Raw genomic sequence first — 22,913 nt, forward strand, 5'->3', positions numbered from 1 at the left:
TTTCGGTAAGAATAATATATAACAGCATTTAAACTATACCCACTTCCGACGAGGGCTTTCGCCCAATACCAGAACTAAACGAGACGGCTGGATTTGTAAACCCACACAAAACAACAGCTCGTGCATTTCAATTAAGTTAAGTAGATGACGTAGCCAAGTGGCTTTGTTTGTTGAATATGTTTTAATAGGTTTTTTTTTCTCATTCTATTTTTCAGCACATTACTCAGAAAACGATAAAAACTGTGATCGCATCATTTTGGGCTGTCTCGCTGCTCATGGTGTGTCTACCTTTCATGGGATTCGGCCTATACTACGACAGTAACGCCCCAACTCCGCGTTATACGTGTGCCCGCTATCGTTTTGCCACGAAAACTGTGGACATTGCTTACGCTTATTTCATGTTCACTTTTGGCATGATCATGTGTGTGGTAATCGTCATTTGTAACCTCACGGTGGTCACTGTTCTTAGTAAAGTAGGGAAGACCACTAAAGGTCGTATAAGACGAACAACGATTTCTAGAAACAGCCGTGAACTTTTTTTTCAACCATACCACTCAAGAGGAAATTTCTTTTGCAAAGTTAATGGTGGTTCTCTGTGTGTCATTCCTGGCTTGCTGGGTCCCTCTGATGGTACGTAACCTTTACTGTATATTGAAACATTGAATTCATTGAATATTTTAAAACTAGTTTTGTTTTACTTTCCATAAATTTAACTTATTGTAGTAACTAAGTTTATCATTAAAAAAAAAAAAAGAGATCAAAGTGCGCATGCGTTATGAAGTAGGTTTGAGACTCTTTTTCAAACCAGCTTTAAATACTAATGCATCTACCACTGTGTAGCCAGTTGGTGTTACGCTATTTCTTTAATTGATAGTTATACTAAAATATAACACACGTGACACTTTAAGACATCGAAGCAAAGATTTTGGGATTTAACAAAGAGTTAGGAAAATGATCAAATATACTATATTTCCATGTTATAGGTGAAATAAACCAACCTATTATTATTCATATATGATGCTCATACGAAGCTTTCATCTAATCTCATACGTTGAATCAAAACAACCAGTACTTATTGTTACGTTCACGTGCATCATCAGCTGAAGGTAAACTAAATGTAAGCGTGTATCATACATGACATTCAGGCGCCCTTATTATTTTGTCCTGTGAATAACATGTGATGTATTAGACAGTGATAGGGTTAACTAAACCAGGTATTTATATGAATTGGATAACGTATATTGCACTGAGGCAAAACTCCTAAGTTGTCCAAGTGATGAGCAGCGCGTGGTTCATATCAGACGAACGATGCACATGAGATGTTACTTTTACACATTTTAAATTAAAAATGACTCTTTGGCTGAGAGAAGATATTAGTGGCGTTCAATAACTTTTATTAAAAATACTCACTGCCTAGTAGACTTACATCGCTGAAATTTGAGAACTCGCGATGAAACCTATTTGAAATAAAAATGTATTTTCAAGACGACTGGTAACCTGAAGATGACTCAAGAATGTCGAAACGTTGTTCTGTATTTTATTTTAATTAAAGTATTAATACCCACACCAGAATACGTTGAAACGTTCTCAAGTTTCAACGAGTATTTATCCATCTTCTGAACTTGAAACTGCTAGTTAAAGTTGAACAAAATAAGAAATACCAATCTCAACATTGGATTCTATATCCATGTAACTTGTAGTAATGAAAAACATGCTTTACGTAGCTTCGCCATATGACACACATTGTTATCTGAAACTAGCTATAGTTGATACGAAGTAGACAGTTTGGATACTTTCTTCTGGTGCATCCTGTTTCTTAAAGACAAATATTTCTAATAAGATATTTCTATTGTCAGTTAGGTTAGAAGGAATTCTAGTAAAATCATAACTTCGTAAAATATATACGTATATATAAGAAAAAACGTATAACTTGAAAGTTCTTTAATTTATGTGAACTATTCGAGTTCACTATAATTGCGATGTTTCTCTAGATCAGAACATTGGAGTCTTTATGGTTGTTACTTTGTTGTCTTTATGTAAAATCCGGTAGATGTCCTTTATTAAATCACGTGTCTTGTTACCTGTTAACCCTGTTTGTTTTGAGTAAATACATTTTAAAATAACAATTCTTCAGTTGACCATCATAACGGCCCAACTTGATCAAGGACGAAAACACAAAGTATTCTACAGGGTTGCTGATATCTGCATGGCTCTAAACTTTATTCTCGACCCAGTGATCTACGTTCTCTCAAGACGACCACACAGGCGGGACCTGAAGAGCTTAATGAAACCATTTTGTCTCGATTGCTTTCCCCAAATAGAATGGATAAACAGCAATGGTTCTAGAGCGTCTCAGAGGAATAGTGGCTTTCCTTGGAACTTCGGCAGTAAGTTATATTTTCACGTCCAACGCACGTGTTAAACTAAATGTTTTTCACGCATCATATATTTTTTCGAGGTTATACCTAGAATGTAGGCATCTACACACTTTATTTTAATTTGGCAATTTTTTCGTTACTTGGTTTGTGTTCACCACTTTCGAGTTATGTTCATCCTCAGATACGTAGGAAGAAACCAGTGTTTATTTACATTATTTCTGATAATATCTTTGTTAAACTGTTAGAAATAGACTATAATTGTGCGAATAAGCTCTGTTATAATCCAACAACAGGAATATCGTTGCTACTATTCCTGATAAAAAGCTATGTTTTTATATTTTTTGAAGCTAGTATAGGTGGAAGTATTTGTGCACTGTTGTTACCGAGGTTTCACTAATTATAGATCACGGTAAATAATAATAAATTATAAGAACAAATAGCAGCCTAGAGGTACAGTAATAAAATAACTTAATGGAATTTCACTGTAATCATTTTTTTATTTCATTGTTACAGTTTCAATTTACGTTTTAAGTTTTGTTTTCTGTTTTCTTTTGGGTTTGAAACTACAGTGTTTTCTCCGAATTAAATCACGTCTGGGTTTAAAGTTTTAATATTAACACAAAATAAAAAAGATTGCATTCAGTGTTTTGCTCATAGTTTAAATCTGCTCTAACTTTGTGTTCAATGTTGGTTTGTTAATACAAAACCTGTCCTAATCTTGTGTTCAGTGTGTGGTTTAGCTCGTGGCCTTAAAACTTGTCCTAATCTTGTGTTCAGTGTGTGGTTTAGCTCATGGCCTTAAAACCTGTCCCAATATTGTGGTAGTTTAGCTTATAACCTTAAAATGTGTCCTAATCTTGTTTTCAGTGTGTGGTTTAGCTCATGGCCTTAAAACGTATCCTAACCTTGTTTTCAGTGTGTGGTTTAGCTCATGGCCTTAAAACGTGTCTTAATCTTGTGTTGAGTGTGTGGTTTAGCTCATGGCCTTAAAACCTGTTCTAATTTCGTTTTCAGTGTGTGGCTTAGCTCATGGCCTTAAAACGTATCCTAATCTTGTGTTCAGTGTGTGGTTTACCTCATGGCCTTAAAATGCGTCCTAATTGTATGTTCAGTGTGTGGTTTAGCTCATGGCCTTAAAACGTGTCCTAATCTTGTGTTCAGTGTGTGGTTTAGCTCATGGCCTTGAAACCTGTCCCAGTCTTGTGTTTAGTGTGTGGCTTAGCTCATGGCCTTTAAACTTATCCTAATTTTGTGTTCAGTCTGTGGTTTAGCTCATGATTTTAAAACCTGTCCTAAATTTGTATTCATCGTTGGTTTGCTCATAGTTTAAAACCTGTCCTAACTTAGTATTCATTTTTGGTTTGCTCATAGTTTAACACTTGTCCTAACTTAGTATTCAGTGTTGTTTTGTTTACGGTTTTAAAATCTGTCCTTCCCAACATTATTGCTTCTCCTTAAGATTGTAAAGATGGTGTGATTTTCAGTTGTTTTATGAATAAAATTGCGTGGAAAGTATCTTACCCTTAACTATGTACTGAAAGCTATTTCTTGACGTTAGCTTCTACAACGATACGTTATAAGGATGCTTGTAGGTATGAGGAACTTTAGTATGTATAGTAGACACTAAATATATTGATGTTTTTGGGTGCATAATAAAAATAGAATATATACAATTGAATATTTTATCCAACTTTTGAAGTGTTGAAAGGAATGAACCTATTCACTGTTTTGTTTTGTCAATATTTCTACAGTATAAATGTTTACAAAGTTTTTTTTATACTTAATGGACTTGGTTTGGTCTAATATTAACGTCTAAGGCTGCATACTGGAAACTCCACAGTTTGAGTGGTGATATCACTGAACAAGTTACGCACTTTCAACTATGGATATGGATGTGTTAAAACTGTGACAGCTAAGGCCCATTTTTCGGTTCAAAGAACAGGAGTAAACATTTGTAGCGGTTTGTGCTTCTCGGTAGCTTCTTTTCTCTGGACAGTAGTTCTTAATTAGAGACGACTCTACCTGCTATTGGGGTCTGTGACCTGACCACTGAGTCCCATGTGGACTTGAAATGCCGCTCAGATTTCAGTTAAAGAGAATAATGATACTTATACCACTAGAAACGTCCCGGTGAAAATACGTTGAACGGTTGAAATGCCTAAATTCGGAATTCGTTAAAAGAAAGCGTTACTTTTATTTTATTTTTTTAAATATATAAAACTGACGACTTTCTTGCGCAAATCTAAAGTATCGAGTTCTCTAAGACTTTTTGATAATGTTTAGTTGTTTCAGGAAGTTAGTTTCTGTCTGTCTTATAGTGAGATCAAAGAAAGCAGTAATTCAAGTGTTTTATTTGGACAAGTTGCATAGAGATTACATCATATATGTTTCAGATTTCTTTTCAGTTTGACCAAACGTAAAATTAAAAGTAAAATTTAAGCTGGCTTAAATGACGAGCATATTTGTTGCGATGTGGATTCGAATCCGCGACCCTCATATTGAGAGTTGAGTGTCCTAATCACCTGACCTTGTGGTGTAGAGGTCTAATGTTTTCTTTGATTGACCGTACCATTTATTGTTGACTACAGTTTCACTTATTGAAGGCTCGTTAGCACAGGTTGGGTTGACAGTTCAAACTGTCATATTTGCTGGCAGTCCACAGCAGAGGGTATGGCCAATCAATGAAAACATTAGATCTCTACGTCACAAGGCCAGGCATGACCAGGTGGTTAGTTAGGGCGCTCGACCCGTAACCTGAGGGTCGCAGTTTCGAATCCCCGTCACACCAAACATACTCGCTCTTTAAGCCGTAAGGGACGTTATTATATTACTCTCAATCCCACTATTCGTTGGTAAAAGAGTAGCCCAAGAGTTGGCGGTGGGTGGTGATGACTATTTGCCTTTTCTGTAATCTTACACTGCTAAATTAGGAACGGCTACCGCAGATAACCCTAATGTAGCGAAATTCGAAGACAAACAAAACAATCTACGTCACAGATTACCCTTTCAATTTTTACCTTTAATGAAACTGAAAAGAAATCTGTACTATATGTATGTGTGTGTATTAAATATCGGACCCGATGTATAACGTGAAATAATGACTTAGGCACGAACTCAAACATTATTGAAATATATTAGGTTACTCTATTGATGACTGAAAAAGAGCTTAAAACTTCCATTGGGGTTGAATAGCTTAGGTATCTAATATGTGAAGAATGTAACTTCTTCGCTTGGGTAATCGATACTATATCCATACAAATACTGCAGAGCAATAAAGGGAGAATGCCCCTTTGCCACAGCAGAACGTCCGCTCAGACTGCTGTGTTAACAATTACATCCGTCCTGCAGTCAAATTGTAAACAACCACAGAGTTATAGTATCTACTAAGATGCCGAGGTCTCAGCAAACTGAAACCATTCTATTAACTCATGTGTATAGACAAAACTATTAGGCTAAGCAGAGAGCAGGCCCTCTGGAGTTTCATTAATTTAAATTCACGTTCTCTTCAGTTACGAAAAACACTTTTGCTTAAATTTCACAAACAGTTTTACTAAGCTGTTAAGATCCATAATAATGTCGAGAAAATTCCGTTGGACAAGCAGGATGAGCCTTTGATTAATAAGAAATGGATCCCTGGAGACAAGGAAATACTTTGAGGAAATCCGGAAACATTTTCCTCAGATCCACAATTCATTTTGATAGACGGCGATGCTATTTATCACATCAGGCCTTAAGTATGTAGACAATCAAGTGGATAAGTCGCCAACACGATTCTCGGATATTAACTTCATATAATATCTGCGGAACATACTTTGGAGGCCGTTTCAGTCCATTAAGTCCAGCCTCGTCCTCTTCAGAAATCTATATCTTTGTCATAAAAGAATGAAGTTGTTTAAATAGAAATCACACGCCCAGCGATGTAAGATAGTAAATTACGGTACTAATAATATTGTATATACAATTCTAGCACTGCCGAATTTGGTGGAAACTTGTATTTTAGGGAACATTGTACGGTGCGATAGGTGACAGATTTAACCAGTTTATGCAAACATTTTGTATAATTTGTTAATGATAGTCGTGAAGCAATGATGTAAACTATCCGTTGATTACAGTAGTTGAGTTTACCTGTTCCTTGAGTATAGTAGTTGAGTTTACCTGTTCCTTGAGTATAGTAGTTGAGTTTACCTGTTCCTTGAGTATAGTGGTTGAGTTTACCTGTTCCTTGAGTATAGTAGTTGAGTTTACCTGTTCCTTGAGTATAGTGGTTGAGTTTACCTGTTCATTGAGTATAGTAGTTGAGTTTACCTGTTCCTTGGGTATAGTAGTTGAGTTTACCTGTTCCTTGAGTATAGTAGTTGAGTTTACCTGTTCCTTGAGTATAGTAGTTGAGTTTACCTGTTCCTTGAGTATAGTGGTTGAGTTTACCTGTTCCTTGAGTATAGTAGTTGAGTTTACCTGTTCCTTGAGTATAGTGGTTGAGTTTACCTGTTCATTGAGTATAGTAGTTGAGTTTACCTGTTCCTTGGGTATAGTAGTTGAGTTTACCTGTTCCTTGAGTATAGTAGTTGAGTTTACCTGTTCCTTGAGTATAGTAGTTGAGTTTACCTGTTCCTTGAGTATAGTAGTTGAATTTACCTGTTCATTGAGTATGCAGTTGTATTTGCCCATTCCTTCAGTAAGGTAGTTGGGTTTACCTGTTCATTAGTTGACTTTGCCTATTCTTTGAGTACTGTAGTTGTATTTGCCCATTCTTTCAGTACGGTAGTTGTGTTTACCTGTTCATTGAGTGCAGTAGTTGGGTTTGCCTATTCTTTGAGTGCGGTGGTTGGGTTTGTCTGTTACATGAGTGTGGTAGTTGATAGCAGGTAAAATACTTTTGTCTCAGGTGATACCTGACGAGTTGTGAGATGTTTATGTATGTCTTATGAAATAAGATCAGTTAACAGATTAAGTTATTGCTGTTTGTCAAAAGTTTGAGCCCACATTTATCTCAGAAATATTCAAGATTTTAAATTTACAAATTTAAAAACTAATTCATATCAAAACAAAATTAATTGATACAGTACTATTTAGGATGTGGCATCTGATTTAATATCGTTATTCTGACTGTAATTTTTAACTTGTGTATGTAATGAAACTCCTGTCAATTAATAATATAAGATTTATCCGATTACTAGTGTAACATTCATTAATATTCTACTTTTTTCCGAAGTGTCTGCAGCCAACTTCAAACCTTACCAGGATGAGATGCCTAAACGGTAAGTTATCACTCTGGCGTTTGTATTTTCTCTTGATTACCAAGTGTTTTATTACAGGACTTTATGTTTTGTCTTAATGCCTTATTTTATTCAAATTTGTCTTTTGTTGCTTCGTGGCTATATGCTAACATTTTCATTTCACGTTTATTTATGTCCCCCGTCGCACCAAACATGCTCGTCCTTTCAGCCATGGGGGCGTTATAATGTGACGGTCAATCCCACTACTCGTTGGTAAAAGAGTAGCCCAAAAATTGGCTGCGACTGGTGATGACTAGCAGTCTTCCCTCTAGTCTTAAACTGCTAAATTAGGGACGGCTAGCACAGATAGCCCTTTTGTAGCTTTGTGCGAAATTCAAAAAACAAACAATCATCTCAGCTTTCCTCAGTTGACACAGCAATATAACATGTTGGTGTAAATTCAAACTCATTACTTTATTTGCTTTACTGCGGACGAGTTCAGTAACATAATGGTTCAGCTTACTCATATGTTCTAGAATTTCGTCACACTAAACGGGTTTGTCAGATTTCATTATCCTCAATATTATTTTGTAAGACTGGTATCTGATATAAAACGAATGTATCCAGTTCTCTTTTGTATCACCCTTCCGATGTTTTACTATTTTACAAAAGCATATAAAACAGTTGAAATACATTTCGGTAAAAAACATTACAAGTAAAGAATCAATTTCTTCCATACTTTAAAATGTGTATAAACATTTTGTATACAACACACACAGATATGGATATATATATTATGCCAAACACAGACGTATGTAAACATTCAAACTAACTTAGTTTGGTGACACATTCGTTTATTTTTTGAAAATTGTTATCACTTTTAGAAAAGTAGCCCAGTTTGTTTGTTTTGGAAACACAAACAGTATTTGAAGGCAAGTTTTTTGTTTAAGCGAAAATAAAATTCAGTTACAGAGTTTTCTGATTTAGAGAAGATATTGTGTTATCTATTTAACGGGTCTTTCTTGGTTTGTTTTTTCTAACTGTATAGCACTTCAACTAGCAATGATTTTAGTTTTAGATAGACTATATAAATGACCTCAACTAATATTTTGAATAAGATTGAACATTACCTCAACTACTATTTTAAATAAGATTGTACATTACCTCAATTACTATATTAAATAAGACTGTACATTACCTCAACTAATATTTTGAATAAGATTGAACATTGCCTCAACTACTATTTTAAATAAGACTGTACATTACCTCAACTACTATTTTGAATAAGATTGAACATTACCTCAACTACTATTTTAAATAAGATTGTACATTACCTCAACTATGACATTAAATAAGATTGAACATTACCTAAACTATGATATTAAATAAGATTGTACATTACCTTAACTATGATATTAAATAAGATTGTACATTACCTCAACCACCATTTTGAATAAGATTCTGTGCTCCTGTGTATATTATTCATTTATTTGAAACTCTAAAAATGTTTTCTTAAATTTCATAAAGAAAAAAACATGGCACACTCGAAATATATAAATGAAACAAATCCTAGAATTATTAACTTCTTATTTTTCAGTAAATTACATAATATTCGAAGGAAGGCGTAAGGTTTAATAAGGAACATGCCACAATGAAATTCCTGGCTGCTTTGGTGTATGAAACCGAATTCTTCATTGAATTTAACCTTGTATGATAATGTGGTTTTTGTTTTAAAATCTACTTATAATAGATCTAAAGTATTACTAAAAATGTGTGAAATAAAAGGCTTGTTTTTCATACATGTTGGTCAGTATAAAGCGTTTCTCTGCTGTGGCTTCTTTGTTCCAAAAAGGTTGAAAAATAGTTTCATGACAAATAAATATGATAATTTCGGTTTATTTCATCATAAGCTGTAGACAAAGCTGTTTATTGCTCATATACCTCTGCATAAATAGGATGTGACTTTTCTGTACTGCTTCTCTGCTTGGTGGTGCTTTGAAGAAAGTGACATTGGCGAGAGAAAGAATATTCTGGCTCACTTAAAAAGTTTAACTTAGTATATCTTAGAACTTGTTTACCATAAAATCAACCAGTAAGTTATAGTAGCTTTCGTAAAATTCCATTAAGCCAACACGAAGCTGTTCTTATTTTTGCAAGTCGTTTCCTTGTAATAACGTAAAACGTTACCACGTAAGCTTTAGATATTTGAGTTTAAAAGGAATTTAAATCACGAACTTCTTCCTGTGGCTGCAAAATTGTGTCAACATTCTGAGGTTCTGGCAGATCCAGTAAAATACATTTTTTTATTTTGCTTTTTATGTATATATATATAATTCCAAATTCGGATTGAATGAAACATTTTGAGAATGGTTTTCTACCGATTTACAAAAAAATGATGTGAAAGCATCCTTGTTTGTCAAGTGAATATGTGGTGTTTTTTTTCGCTACTAGTCGTAGTAAACTAATTGTACATTTTGTTTATCTCTATGCTATGTTCACTTATTATTTCTGATAAGGAAGATTGAATGTGTCTTTGTTGTTAAGCACAAAGTTACACAACGGTCTTTTTGTGTTCTGCCCACAACGGTAATGAAACCCGGTTTCTAGCGTTGTAAGTTTGCAGAGGCGGAAAAAATTGGAAGAAATGGAGTATTTTACTGAGAACTTACCAATAAAATATTGTGTGTTGCTTTAAAATAAATCGTTTCTCCGATAAAAATCAACATTTCAGGAATAGAGGGAATAGTTATGTCACCATGTATTTTAGTATAAATAAGGGAATAGTTATGTCACCATGTATTTTAGTATAAATAAGGGAATAGTTATGTCACCATGTATTTTAGTATAAATAAGGAATAGTTATGTCACCATGAATATAAATAAGTTTATGTCACCATGTATTTTAGTATAAATAAGGGAATAGTTATGTCACCATGTATTTTAGTATAAATAAGGGAATAGTTATGTCACCATGTATTTTAGTATAAATAAGGGTTATGTCACCATGTAGTTATTATGTCACCATGTATTTTAGTATAAATAAGGGAATAGTTATGTCACCATGTATTTTAGTATAAATAAGGGAATAGTTATGTCACCATGTATTTTAGTATAAATAAGGGAATAGTTATGTCACCATGTATTTTAGTATAAATAAGGGAATAGTTATGTCACCATGTATTTTAGTATAAATAAGGGAATAGTTATGTCACCATGTATTTTAGTATAAATAAGGGAATAGTTATGTCACCATGTATTTTAGTATAAATAAGGGAATAGTTATGTCACCATGTATTTTAGTATAAATAAGGGAATAGTTATGTCACCATGTATTTTAGTATATTAAGGGAATTAGTATGTCACCATGTATTTTAGTATAAATAAGGGAATAGTTATGTCACCATGTATTTTAGTATAAATAAGGGAATAGTTATGTCACCATGTATTTTAGTATAAATAAGGGAATAGTTATGTCACCATGTATTTTAGTATAAATAAGGGAATAGTTATGTCACCATGTATTTTAGTATAAATAAGGGAATAGTTATGTCACCATGTATTTTAGTATAAATAAGGGAATAGTTATGTCACCATGTATTTTAGTATAAATAAGAGAATAGTTATGTCACCATGTATTTTAGTATAAATAAGGGAATAGTTATGTCACCATGTATTTTAGTATAAATAAGGGAATAGTTATGTCACCATGTATTTTAGTATAAATAAGGGAATAGTTATGTCACCATGTATTTTAGTATAAATAAGGGAATAGTTATGTCACCATGTATTTTAGTATAAATAAGGGAATAGTTATGTCACCATGTATTTTAGTATAAATAAGGGAATAGTTATGTCACCATGTATTTTAGTATATATAAGGGAATAGTTATGTCACCATGTATTTTAGTATAAATAAGGGAATAGTTATGTCACCATGTATTTTAGTATATTAAGAGAATAGTTATGTCACCATGTATTTTAGTATATATAAAAGAATAGTTATGTCACCATGTATTTTAGTATAAATAAGGGTTAGTTATGTCACCATGTATTTTAGTATATTAAGAGAATAGTTATGTCACCATGTATTTTAGTATAAATAAGGGAATAGTTATGTCACCATGTATTTTAGTATATTAAGAGAATAGTTATGTCACCATGTATTTTAGTATTAGTTATGCCACCATGTATTTTAGTATAAATAAGGGAATAGTTATGTCACCATGTATTTTAGTATAAATAAGGGAATAGTTATGTCACCATGTATTTTAGTATAAATAAGGGAATAGTTATGTCACCATGTATTTTAGTATAAATAAGGGAATAGTTATGTCACCATGTATTTTAGTATAAATAAGGGAATAGTTATGTCACCATGTATTTTAGTATATTAAGAGAATAGTTATGTCACCATGTATTTTAGTATTAGTTATGCCACCATGTATTTTAGTATAAATAAGGGAATAGTTATGTCACCATGTATTTTAGTATAAATAAAGGAAAATTATGTCACCATGTATTTTAGTATATTAAGAGAATAGTTATGTCACCATGTATTTTAGTATTAGTTATGCCACCATGTATTTTAGTATATATAAAGGAATAGTTATGTCGCCATGTATTTTAGTATAAATAAGGGAATAGTCATGTCACCATGTATTTTAGTATAAATAAGGGAATAGTTATGTCACCATGTATTTTAGTATAAATAAGGGAATAGTTATGTCACCATGTATTTTAGTATAAATAAGGGAATATTTATGTCACCATGTATTTTAGTATAAATAAGGGAATAGTTATGTCACCATGTATTTTAGTATAAATAAGGGAATAGTTATGTCACCATGTATTTTAGTATATATAAGGGAATAGTTATGTCACCATGTATTTTGGTATATTAAGGGAATAGTTATGTCACCATGTATTTTAGTATATTAAGACAATAGTTATGTCACCATGTATTTTAGTATTAGTTATGTCACCATGTATTTTAGTATTAATTATGTCACCATATGTTTAAATATGATTAAGAGAATAGTTATGTCACCATGTATTTTATTTTACAGGCTAATTTCAATATATCGAAGCCGAATACTATTATAACTCGATTATATTACTTGTAAACAAGTAGACTTTCTAAGTAAAGAAATGAAATATATCATTTACAACAATTTTATCTCAAACTGTATCTATAATTCACTCAGGAATTTTTGTTTTTAACTAAAAATAACATTTAAATTTAAACTCATATCTTATTGAGTAAATAACGTTTAAATTAATAAACTAATGTTCTTATTGGTTAGGTAAATGTTGTGTGACGTTTTTATAAGCAGTATACCTCAGGGTAAGGTAAATGTTGTGTGACGTTTTTATAAGCAGTATACCTCAGGGTAAGGTAAATGTTGTGTGACGTTTTTATAAGCAGTATACCTCAGGGTAAGGTAAATGTTGTGTGACGTTTTTATAAAGCAGTATACCTCAGGGTAAGGTAAATGTTGTGTGACGTTTTTATAACAGTATAATGGGTAAGGTAAATGTTGTGTGACGTTTTTTATAAGCAGTATACCTCAGGGTAAGGTAAATGTTGTGTGACGTTTTTATAAGCAGTATACCTCAGGGTAAGGTAAATGTTGTGTGACGTTTTTATAAGCAGTATACCTCAGGGTAAGGTAAATGTTGTGTGACGTTTTATAAGCAGTATACCTCAGGGTAAGGTAAATGTTGTGTGACGTTTTTATAAGCAGTATACCTCAGGGTAAGGTAAATGTTGTGTGACGTTTTTATAAGCAGTATACCTCAGGGTAAGGTAAATGTTGTGTGACGTTTTTATAAGCAGTATACCTCAGGGTAAGGTAAATGTTGTGTGACGTTTTTATAAGCAGTATACCTCAGGGTAAGGTAAATGTTGTGTGACGTTTTTATAAGCAGTATACCTCAGGGTAAGGTAAATGCTGTGTGACGTTTTTATAAGCAGTAGGGACTATATAATAATTCCAAGAGTCATCAGGCCATCTTTTATCAAATCATTTTAACAGGTTCGAACTTTTTCACCCTCCCTCACATTTCTCGAATAGTGTTCTATAAGTATTAATGATGCCAATCTGAACGGTTTCAATTTCTCATGTGTTTATTGTCAATTGTAATGTAACTTCTGCAGAAGCCAATCAAAAGTCATTTTTCCAGATGTAGTTTGCTAATGGAACATCGATCTGTTTTATTTTTTACAATTTTCTAAGCTTTATCAACAACAACAACGTACAAACCATAAGTGTTTATATTCTAGAAACCACATGTGAACCACTAGCATTCCATTACAACTGTGGTGACTATATTGTAAGACCACATGGAACTTGGCTTACAAAATATAAAATATCAAAGTTTTTGTACGCTGTTAGCGTGCCCCGCATCGAATGAATTATATACCATAATGTTAATAAGGATATGTAAAAACCCTAGTAATTCGATCTGTGCTTTTATAAGTACAAAAAAACTGTATATATTTTAACAAAACTTATTGGGAGTGAGGAGTGATAACCTTTCCAATACTTAAGAATGTTCCTTTCACGTACTTTCGTCAGCGTTGAACATATCCGGACCATTTATTTGAATTTATTCCAGTGAGAATAAGACCAAGCCTTATTCAGGAGTACTCCCGCAACCACAACTAATACAACTTCCACACAAATGTATGCTTTTCATTCATTTTTATCTTATTTTTTGCGAGTGTTTCAACAGGTGCCTTTGGAAACGTTATACGGCCTGAAGCTGCCACTAGAGAAAATATAATTTTTTGTGTTTTGACACTTTCGGGTAACTTTGGCATTTATATGTCAATTTCCCGAAGGTAATGTATCTTTAGGTCCGTTGTTACGTACTTCCGCTGTAGTCTCGAGTCTGTGCACAAACAATTGTCAATTTAACGCCTTCCCAAAACTAGTCCATTTACATATAAATATTAGAATAACATTAACTGTGCTATAATAAAGCCAAACGAATCGTTATTACGACACATAAAGACTGTAAGTAACAACAACAGGTAATTCACTACCAAACTGGACGATTTTGAGTTTGCTCGGTTGTTTGTAGTTTAAGCATACCATGAAATATTTGAGTTGTGCCCATCACAGGTATCGCAGACATACCACTGTGTCACTGCCCCGCCATAATTAAAATTTAATTTTTTTCGATAGTAAACTGTTTGTTCACAGTAAGAAAATAACAACTCTTAATAACGCCACTAGGGGACGAGTTTCAAGTCATTAGAAATGTTACACTAATTAAAAACACGTTTTACTTTTTTTTAAATAAAAATATTTAATGTTCGATTTGAAAAGCACAAAATGTATATTTCAAAAACATGTATACCAGTATAACTGTAAGAATGTTTACAGTTGTATCTAAATAATATCATCTGTATTTCATTCTCTATTATTAAATTTTATATTTCAAGCTTTTCGTTTTTTTTTTTTTTTTTATTTTACGCAAAACTACACGAGGGCTATCTGTCCCTAATTTTGCAGAGTAAGACTAGAGGGAAGGCAGCTAGTCATCACCATCCCCGCCAATTCTTTTGCTACTCTTTTACCAACGAATAGAAGGATTGACTTTCACATTATAACGTCACCACGTCTGCAAGGGCGAACATGTTTTTGGTGTGACGGGGACGCGAACCTGCGACCCTCGGAGTACGATACGAGCATCCTAATCACCTGGCCATGCCGGGCCGTCAAGTTTTTCGTTCTACGATCAATCACTAGTAAGTCTACAGGTTTACGATGCTAAAATACGGGGTTTGGTTCCCGTATTAGACGCAGCAGATAACGCAACAATGTGGTCTTGCTCTGAAACAACCAAACGTTTCATTGTCTCTCTTTGTAGGAGACACTTGTCACTTTTCAAAGTCATTGTCTCTTTGTTGCGGAGACAATTGTCTTTTTTTGTCCACGAGATGTCACGAACATGCGCTTTACGCGTTTTGTTAAGAAAACGGAAGAGAATATTCCCTGCTGTTCAGCAGGTATGGAGTCACGATAGATACTTTTGAACAGTATCGAACACTCGTTGCGTCTTTTGCGCGCACAATATTATCTTATATCATTTTTACTGTTTCTTTCTGTTTCACTATCCTTTTGCTTGTGCACTCTGCTTTTTCTGGATACTTTGCTTCTATCGTTTCTTGTCATTTTCTCATCTGTTACTGTTTCTTAGCTTATGCTCTATTTCCCGCTTTGAGTTTTCTGTCTTCCATTTTACTCTTTTTGTGACTTAATGATTCGGCCTGTTTTTTCTCTCATTTATATCTCTTTTAAGTATTATTTATTTACCTTTCTATTTATTTTAATTCTATAATTCTTATAATTCTAACATCAGTTACTCTGTTTTTGCTCATTATTTATTATTTTTTATTACTACATATCTTTTTTTCAAAATTAATCTTTACATTTGATTACTTCAGTTACTTTTTTCTTTTATGTTGGGTTTGGTTTGGTTTTGCTATCCGGGTCTCGATTTCCCGCGGTTGACAGAGCAGACAGCCCAACGTGGCTTCACGCTGAACCAAACAATTCTCATTTCTTCTCACAGTCTCAACTAAAACTCACTTATTGACCACTATTTTATGGTTTTTACCCTAAAAAAATAGTTTTAAAAAAGTTATTAAGATGTCAGTCTGTTAGTTCAAATCCAGTGTTTAAAATATTATAGTTTGTCTCAAACAGAGTTAAAATTCTTTTTTCGAATATCTGAAGCTTTTTCAAATGACTAAAAAGTACAAGGCCAGAATTTCTTGAACAAGGGCCTGACCTAGCTAGGCGGTTAGGGTGTTTGACTCACAATCTAAGGGTCACGGGTTCGAATCCTTGTCTCACCAAAAATATGATCGCTCTTTCATTCATGGGAGCGTTTAATGATCGCTCCATCCCACTATTTTTTAATAAAAGAGCAATCTAAGAATTGGATGTTTATGGTGATGACTAGCTAGCTGCCTTCCCTTTAGTTTTTCACTGTTAAATTAGGGACGATATAGCTTAGCGCAGAATTCAAACCCCAATCCTCTCTCAACCCCTGACTGGTGTGATATTTTTCGTTACGAACGCGTTACACGTGGTTTTGAATATCGTTTTAAAAACGCTTCATCGATAGTTTTCAACACTACTGACATAGCTTGCACGTTACCATCTCGTTTGTCATTAAAGGGTTTATTTTTTGTTTGTTTTTGGAATTTCGCGCAAAGCTATCATTAAACGGAAGTGATATTCCGTGTTACCAATCTACAAGCAACATCGTTCTCACAAGTCGTTTCCTACAGATTTGGTGATGTTTATAGCGCATTTCCAGTAGCAAAACGCTGGTGTAGGATGCTTTCAAATGTTTCATATCGTGTAACTTTTAACATCGAAGTTCGAGTATTTCAGGTCTCTTGTTCAGTCACGAAACCATAGCCACCTCTGGCACATAGGTTCATATTTATGTTAGGGATGTATTTTCTTAGATTTATGTTAATATTTTTTGAAATACTAAAGGAAACTGACTTTGCAATGAGCTGTCGCATAAGATTGAAGAGGATATATGCAGGGCTAATGCGTGTATCAACGTTATTACTAATAACAGATATTTTTATTTTGAGTTATCGTGTGACAGTTTTAGGAAAAACCGTAGAGCTGAAAATAACGCTTTGCTCTTAACAATCACTTGATAGTGAATGTTGGTAATTAGAACATCAAACTAAAACAACTAACTTTATAGTGTCTTGGTAATTACAACAGACTACTGTACATTGTATTGTGTTGTTGGTAATAGGAAAGACCACGTAAGACGTTCATAGTTTCCTGCTAAACATAGTTCTCCATACGTCACTAAGCGACAAAAATATAACTTATAAGCAAATTTCCGTTATCAGTTTCTTTTGATAATGTGTTATTGTTCTCTCAGTACATTATTTCTAGCCCTAAAATATATTCTCAATAAGAAGTAGTGAAATTAAGTGATGCGCCACAAGCGAGTAGGCGTTAAAAGTCCTAAACCAAGTAGGATGAGGACCACTACTGATAAACCAAGTAGGATGAGGACCACTACTGATAAACCAAGTAGGATGAGGACCACTACTGATAAACCAAGTAGGATGAGGACCACTGCTGATAAACCAAGTAGGATGAGGACCACTACTGATAAACCAAGTAGGATGAGGACCACTACTGATAAACCAAGTAGGATGAGGACCACTACTGATAAACCAAGTAGGATGAGGACCACTACTGATAACACAACGTGCAATACAAAATATTTTCCTGCAAATCCTACCTGAATTGTTGCAATAAGTAGACTGCAATTGTTTTACTTTCTGGACCTATTAAGACCACAGTGGAACCTTGGACAACTTTTTTTTTTCCATTTAACTTTAATCCATCAAAACATCATTTTACCAAATATAGGCATGGCTTCTGCGAGAGCCCGGCATGGCCAAGCGTGTTGAGGCGTGCGACTCGTAATCTGACGGTCAAGGGTTCACATCCCCGTCGCGTCAAACATGCTTGCTCTTTCAGCCGTGGGGGCGTTATAATGTAACAGTCAATCCCACTATTCGTTGGTAAAAGAGTAGCCCAAGAGTTGCCGATGGGTGGTGATAACTAGCTGCCTTCCCTTTCGTCTTACCCTACTAAATTAGGGACGGCTAACACAGATAGCCCTCGAGTAGCTTTGTGCAAAATTAAAAACAAACAAACAAGCTTCTGTGAGTTTCTTGACGTCGTGGGCTAATAGAGAGAGCAACTGCCTTCTATACTTTCTGATTAATACGGTTTTGAGATTAAGATGTAGTATCACATACGAAAGGCAATTATGTCCACTTAAGTTAGAATATTTAACTTAAATGTGTCCTGAAATCTTATATTTAACAAACAAAAAAATGAAGCATTCAGCGTTTCTTTGTTTAGCATTTTTATTTAAGTTGTATTTCAACCAATAAAAAATTCATTTCTCTACTTTGTTTACGTATCACGCGCACACACACGTGGATCTCATAGTTTTAACCATTGATTTACTTTTGACTTTTATTTGTAAATTTATTAATGCTCACATTTTACATTTTAAAACTAGAACCATTAGCCTTAGTCTCACTACTTGGCGTATAATTTTTAGAATCATCTCATCTTTTAAGCTTAAAATTCGCGTCGAAAGTGGCCCTTTACAAAATCATTATACAGTTGTTTGTTTTACTTACGTGCATTTTACAGCGTGTGGCTTACACCTAAAGTTTGGTATAAAAAACAACAAGTTATTCACATGTCTTAGTCTATTACAGTTACTTGTAAGATTTGTTTTTTGCCAATCATAGATAGATCAGAATGAATTATTATAATTTTTATCGTGAAAAACGATTATATTTACTTGTTTGTTCTTTACTGAAGAACATTCATTTAGTCCGTTTACAGTGAGCATTTAAAAAAAAAATGAAACTGCCGCTTTGGTGTCCCGCTCTCAGCATATTTGTCAATTTTGGGAAAGCAAATTTCAATATAAATTGTTGTGTTTTACTGGCTGACCAACCATAATTTTTTAATAATTAACAATAACTTGTTTATTTAAATATCAGTCGAATAGCAATTTTATTTTCCGTTAAGCGTAAAAAAAGTAAACATTTTATTCGTTAACATTTATACAATAGCTATTTCCTGTAAACGTCTATCATAGCCGATACGTTACTTTATTAAATATACAGAAGTTGGGGCCAGTATTTATCAGTTTGAATATATACAGTCTGAATTTTTAAACGAACAATTATTGATTTCTAAAATATAACATTAATATATTTTTATTGTTAAGTATTTATATTGTTATTGTGAAGAAGTTTGAAATTTAGAAGAAACTCCTAACAACAATATTACATGTTGCGATGAAACGTTTTCGAAGCAGTTGTTAATTTAAGTATATTTTTCAGATAATTGTACCTTATAAAACTCTCTGTTTCATTTTCTTTAAGTCTTTGCGATGAAGAAAGACACGAAGACAATAAACCAAACACTGACTTCCCTTGCAATGAGCTCAAGTGCCGAGAAAATCAAACAGGACAAGACCAGTTTGATGCAACAATGGATCAAGATCCGACAACAGATGAATCCAGAATTCCAATGACAGGTTTTCAACATACCTTTTGTGATCCTTTTGCGGTTCAGATAAGAATTCAAGACGGTTGCAGTCCATCTGTGAGTCTATGGAACAGTGGAAAGAAAGAGTGGTCCGAATCCATTAGAGGGAAATGGTCATGCTGCAAGATTAACCGCTGCAAAGAGTTTCTGAGTGAAAATTGCACATCTGTGGAAAGAATTCCTGCACATGACAACATTAATTGCATATCAATAAATTCGCGTTCTGTTTCTCATTCCTTACCAGATCCTCCTTGTTTACGGGACTTAGTTAACCCTTACCTTCCAGATTCTCAGAACAGAGGGACTTTAACCTCTGAGCATAAAAGGGACACTCACACTCTGTGTACTTTGACCATTCATCATAACTTCAATTCCTTCTCAAGACATTCAACTATCCATTATTTATCAGATCCTTCTGGTCTAGAGTCTTCAACCATTCATCACCACCCAGAATCTCCCAGACTGAGGTCCTCAACAGTTAATCAACCCTCTGATCGTATTAGACTGTGGACCCCAGTCTTTGACCACCATTCAGAACCTAAGAGACCGGAGTCCTTAGCTACTGACCAGCATTCAGGACGATCCAGATCGGGGTCTCTTGTTATCGACTACCATTCAGAACCTATTAGGCTGAGATACTCAGTAAATGACCACTACTCAGAATGTAGGGGATTCTTAGCCAGTGGTCATTGTTCAGAACGTACAAGGCTGAAATCCTTAGCAAATGACCACTACACAGAGCATAGGGAGTTCTCTTCCAGAGTTCACTATTCAGGATGTACAAAGATTGGGTCCTCAACCGTTGAACGCAGCTCAGAACATACAAAGCTGAAAACCTCAATCAGTGACTCCCAACCAAAACGTACCAGATTGAGGTCCTCGACTGTTGGCAACCACTTAGAGTATACAAGATTGAGATTGTTGACCAATGATGATTCTTCAGGATCTCAAACATTTTCTACTCCTCAGAATTTCCTATTTCAGAAACTTCACCCCATTACCATCACTTAGAGATATCTTACGAAACGCATTCGCTTTTTGCTAATGAAAATCAAGAACATGATCCTCACATCTTTCTCGCGCTATTCCGTTACACTCCAACAGAGAAATTTAAAATTTCCCCTATTCAGTCTTCTTCTCTAAGTCTCGTGCGTATTATGATTTTCTTACAAATAGCTCAAAATTAAAACCAAATTAGGTCTTTTTATCTACAGTTAGTCCTCTACAGAATTTTATTTGATGCCCTTGTCCGTTTTAGGGCAGAATAACTCTGAAAGAAAACAGATTGATTAGTTATTGAATTGCTTATTAGTTATATATTGCTTGTTTGGTTTTACATTTTTCGCAAAACAGCCAGAGGGCTATCTGCTCTACCTAATTTAGCAGTGTGAGACTGGAGGGAAGGCAGCTAGTCATCACTACCCACAGTCAACTCTTAAGCTACTCTTTTACCAACAAATAATGCGATTGATCGTCACGTTATAACGCTCCCACGGCTGAAAGAGCGAACATGTTTGGATTTGAACCTTCGACCCTTTGATTACGAGTCAAGTGCCTTAACTACCTGGCCATGCCCGAGCCCTGTTGTTTATGTTCTTAATTTCGTTTTTCAACTATATAATCAAATTTTTCCTTTTTTTAAAATAAACTTTAATGCAGCTATAATTGTTTATAACACAAACACACTTGTTGGACAAGTTTGGAGAATACACTAATATGTAAAGTGAATTATCAAAATAGCTCAGATTGATCTCCCACAATGCATTATACAGTAGAGTAAGGCATCAAAAATAAAATACCCTGAAGAGGCTCCCCGGACAATATCTGTCTGAGGAGAACAGTCTCCTTTCGATCATTTTGGCCTCATCCGACTTCCAAAGAGCGCTGTACCCCGCTTCCTTCAAGAAACAAAAATTCGTCTACTCAGTTTTACACGAAAGTAGGCAATTATACCAAATTCGAAAATTTTCTATATATATATATATATATATCATCTATATATATCAAGCCTATTTTATTTACTCTACTCATTGCCTCAGCCGGAAAGCTTTATCACTTTGTTGATAAAGAGCAGCCCAAAAGTTGGTGTGTGATGATGACTAGTTGTCTGCCCTCTAGACTTTTACTGTTGAATTAGGAACGGCTAACGCAGATAGCCATCGTACAGCTTTTTGCAAAATTCAAAACACATCAAACAAACGAAATCTTGATTGTTTTAGATTTTTCTTTCTTTAAGTGCATGCATTTAATGAACTTTCTATCGGTAGGTGGAGTTGAATACATCCCTACCTTCTGGTCTAGTACCTCAAAATTAGGGACGATGTCGTAGACGGTTCTCTAGTAACTATATGCGAAATTGAACAAAACAAAACAAAATACGACGTCCTCACAGCTGAAGTGTGAACATGTCAGACGACAAAAACTGACCAATTTAAAGGCCATTTAATCTCTGTCTTTGTGTGTGTGTGTGAGTTGTTCTCAAGAGGTATTTTGATTGGCTGAAGATGTATTTTTTACAGATTAAAAACAACTCAGGTCGTCAGTTCATAATGTGTATCAAGCGTGCTAAAGACGCTAATCAGAGAGAAAAACATGAATATCTAATCATGCTGAAAAAACGCTATACTTTGTATCAACCCGGCTGCCATTGAACCTGGAAAGATAAGAACTACTTTACGACTAATGTTGTATCTAGTGCTTTTATGTACATTACTTATTCTATTTCTGTATCATTTAAAATCCATACATGTGTATGTTCACTGATTGTAAATGTATTCTTGTACAAAACGAGGCTTGAATTGTAAATTATGAAACAGAAAAACGTTTAAATAAAGTGATTTAAGTGACATCAAATAAAACAGATTTTTGTGTGTCCTAAACAGCAGTCAAAGTAAACTGAGACATTAGATATCATAGAATGTAACAGCTTGCTAGCCTTACCAGTAACTTTAACATATTATGTTTCGATAAAAGGTCAACGTTTGTATCATATCATTTAGGCCCAATGCTTTAGTGTAAGAAAATATTACAGTATTAAATATCAACCGCACACTTTACGTGTCGCATGCACTCAGGGGCGTAGATTTTTTACACCTGATGGGGGGGATGATTTTTTCAACCGCTTATGTGGACTGTTCAGTTTGCAAATTGGTAATCTGATTGTGTGAACCTGAAAG

At 34.2% G+C, this 22,913-nt stretch overlaps 1 protein-coding gene across 1 annotated transcript; it reads left to right on the top strand.

The window, feature by feature from the left end:
• Positions 1-219: 219 nt before the first annotated feature.
• LOC143223594 (uncharacterized) lies at positions 220-21,788 on the top strand. Its single transcript, XM_076451741.1, has 4 exons — positions 220-630; positions 2,135-2,387; positions 7,591-7,636; positions 19,572-21,788. The coding sequence occupies exons 1-4, from the start codon at positions 583-585 to the stop codon at positions 20,746-20,748; spliced, it is 1,524 nt and encodes a 507-aa protein (XP_076307856.1). The 5' UTR covers positions 220-582; the 3' UTR covers positions 20,749-21,788.
• Positions 21,789-22,913: the final 1,125 nt, after the last annotated feature.

The sequence above is a fragment of the Tachypleus tridentatus genome, chromosome 8 (genome assembly GCF_004210375.1).
Source record: "Tachypleus tridentatus isolate NWPU-2018 chromosome 8, ASM421037v1, whole genome shotgun sequence".
In the NCBI taxonomy this organism is placed as follows: Eukaryota; Metazoa; Arthropoda; class Merostomata; order Xiphosura; family Limulidae; genus Tachypleus; species Tachypleus tridentatus.

What these genes read in the sequence shown, in the direction of transcription:
- LOC143223594 (XM_076451741.1), top strand. Translation starts at nt 583, where the DNA reads ATGGTGGTTCTCTGTGTGTCATTCCTGGCTTGCTGGGTCCCTCTGATG. An exon ending in CTTTCCTTGGAACTTCGGCA is followed by an intron (nt 2,388 to 7,590) that starts GTAAGTTATATT and finishes TTTTTTCCGAAG; the next exon opens with TGTCTGCAGCCAACTTCAAA. An exon ending in CAGGATGAGATGCCTAAACG is followed by an intron (nt 7,637 to 19,571) that starts GTAAGTTATCAC and finishes ATTTTCTTTAAG; the next exon opens with TCTTTGCGATGAAGAAAGAC.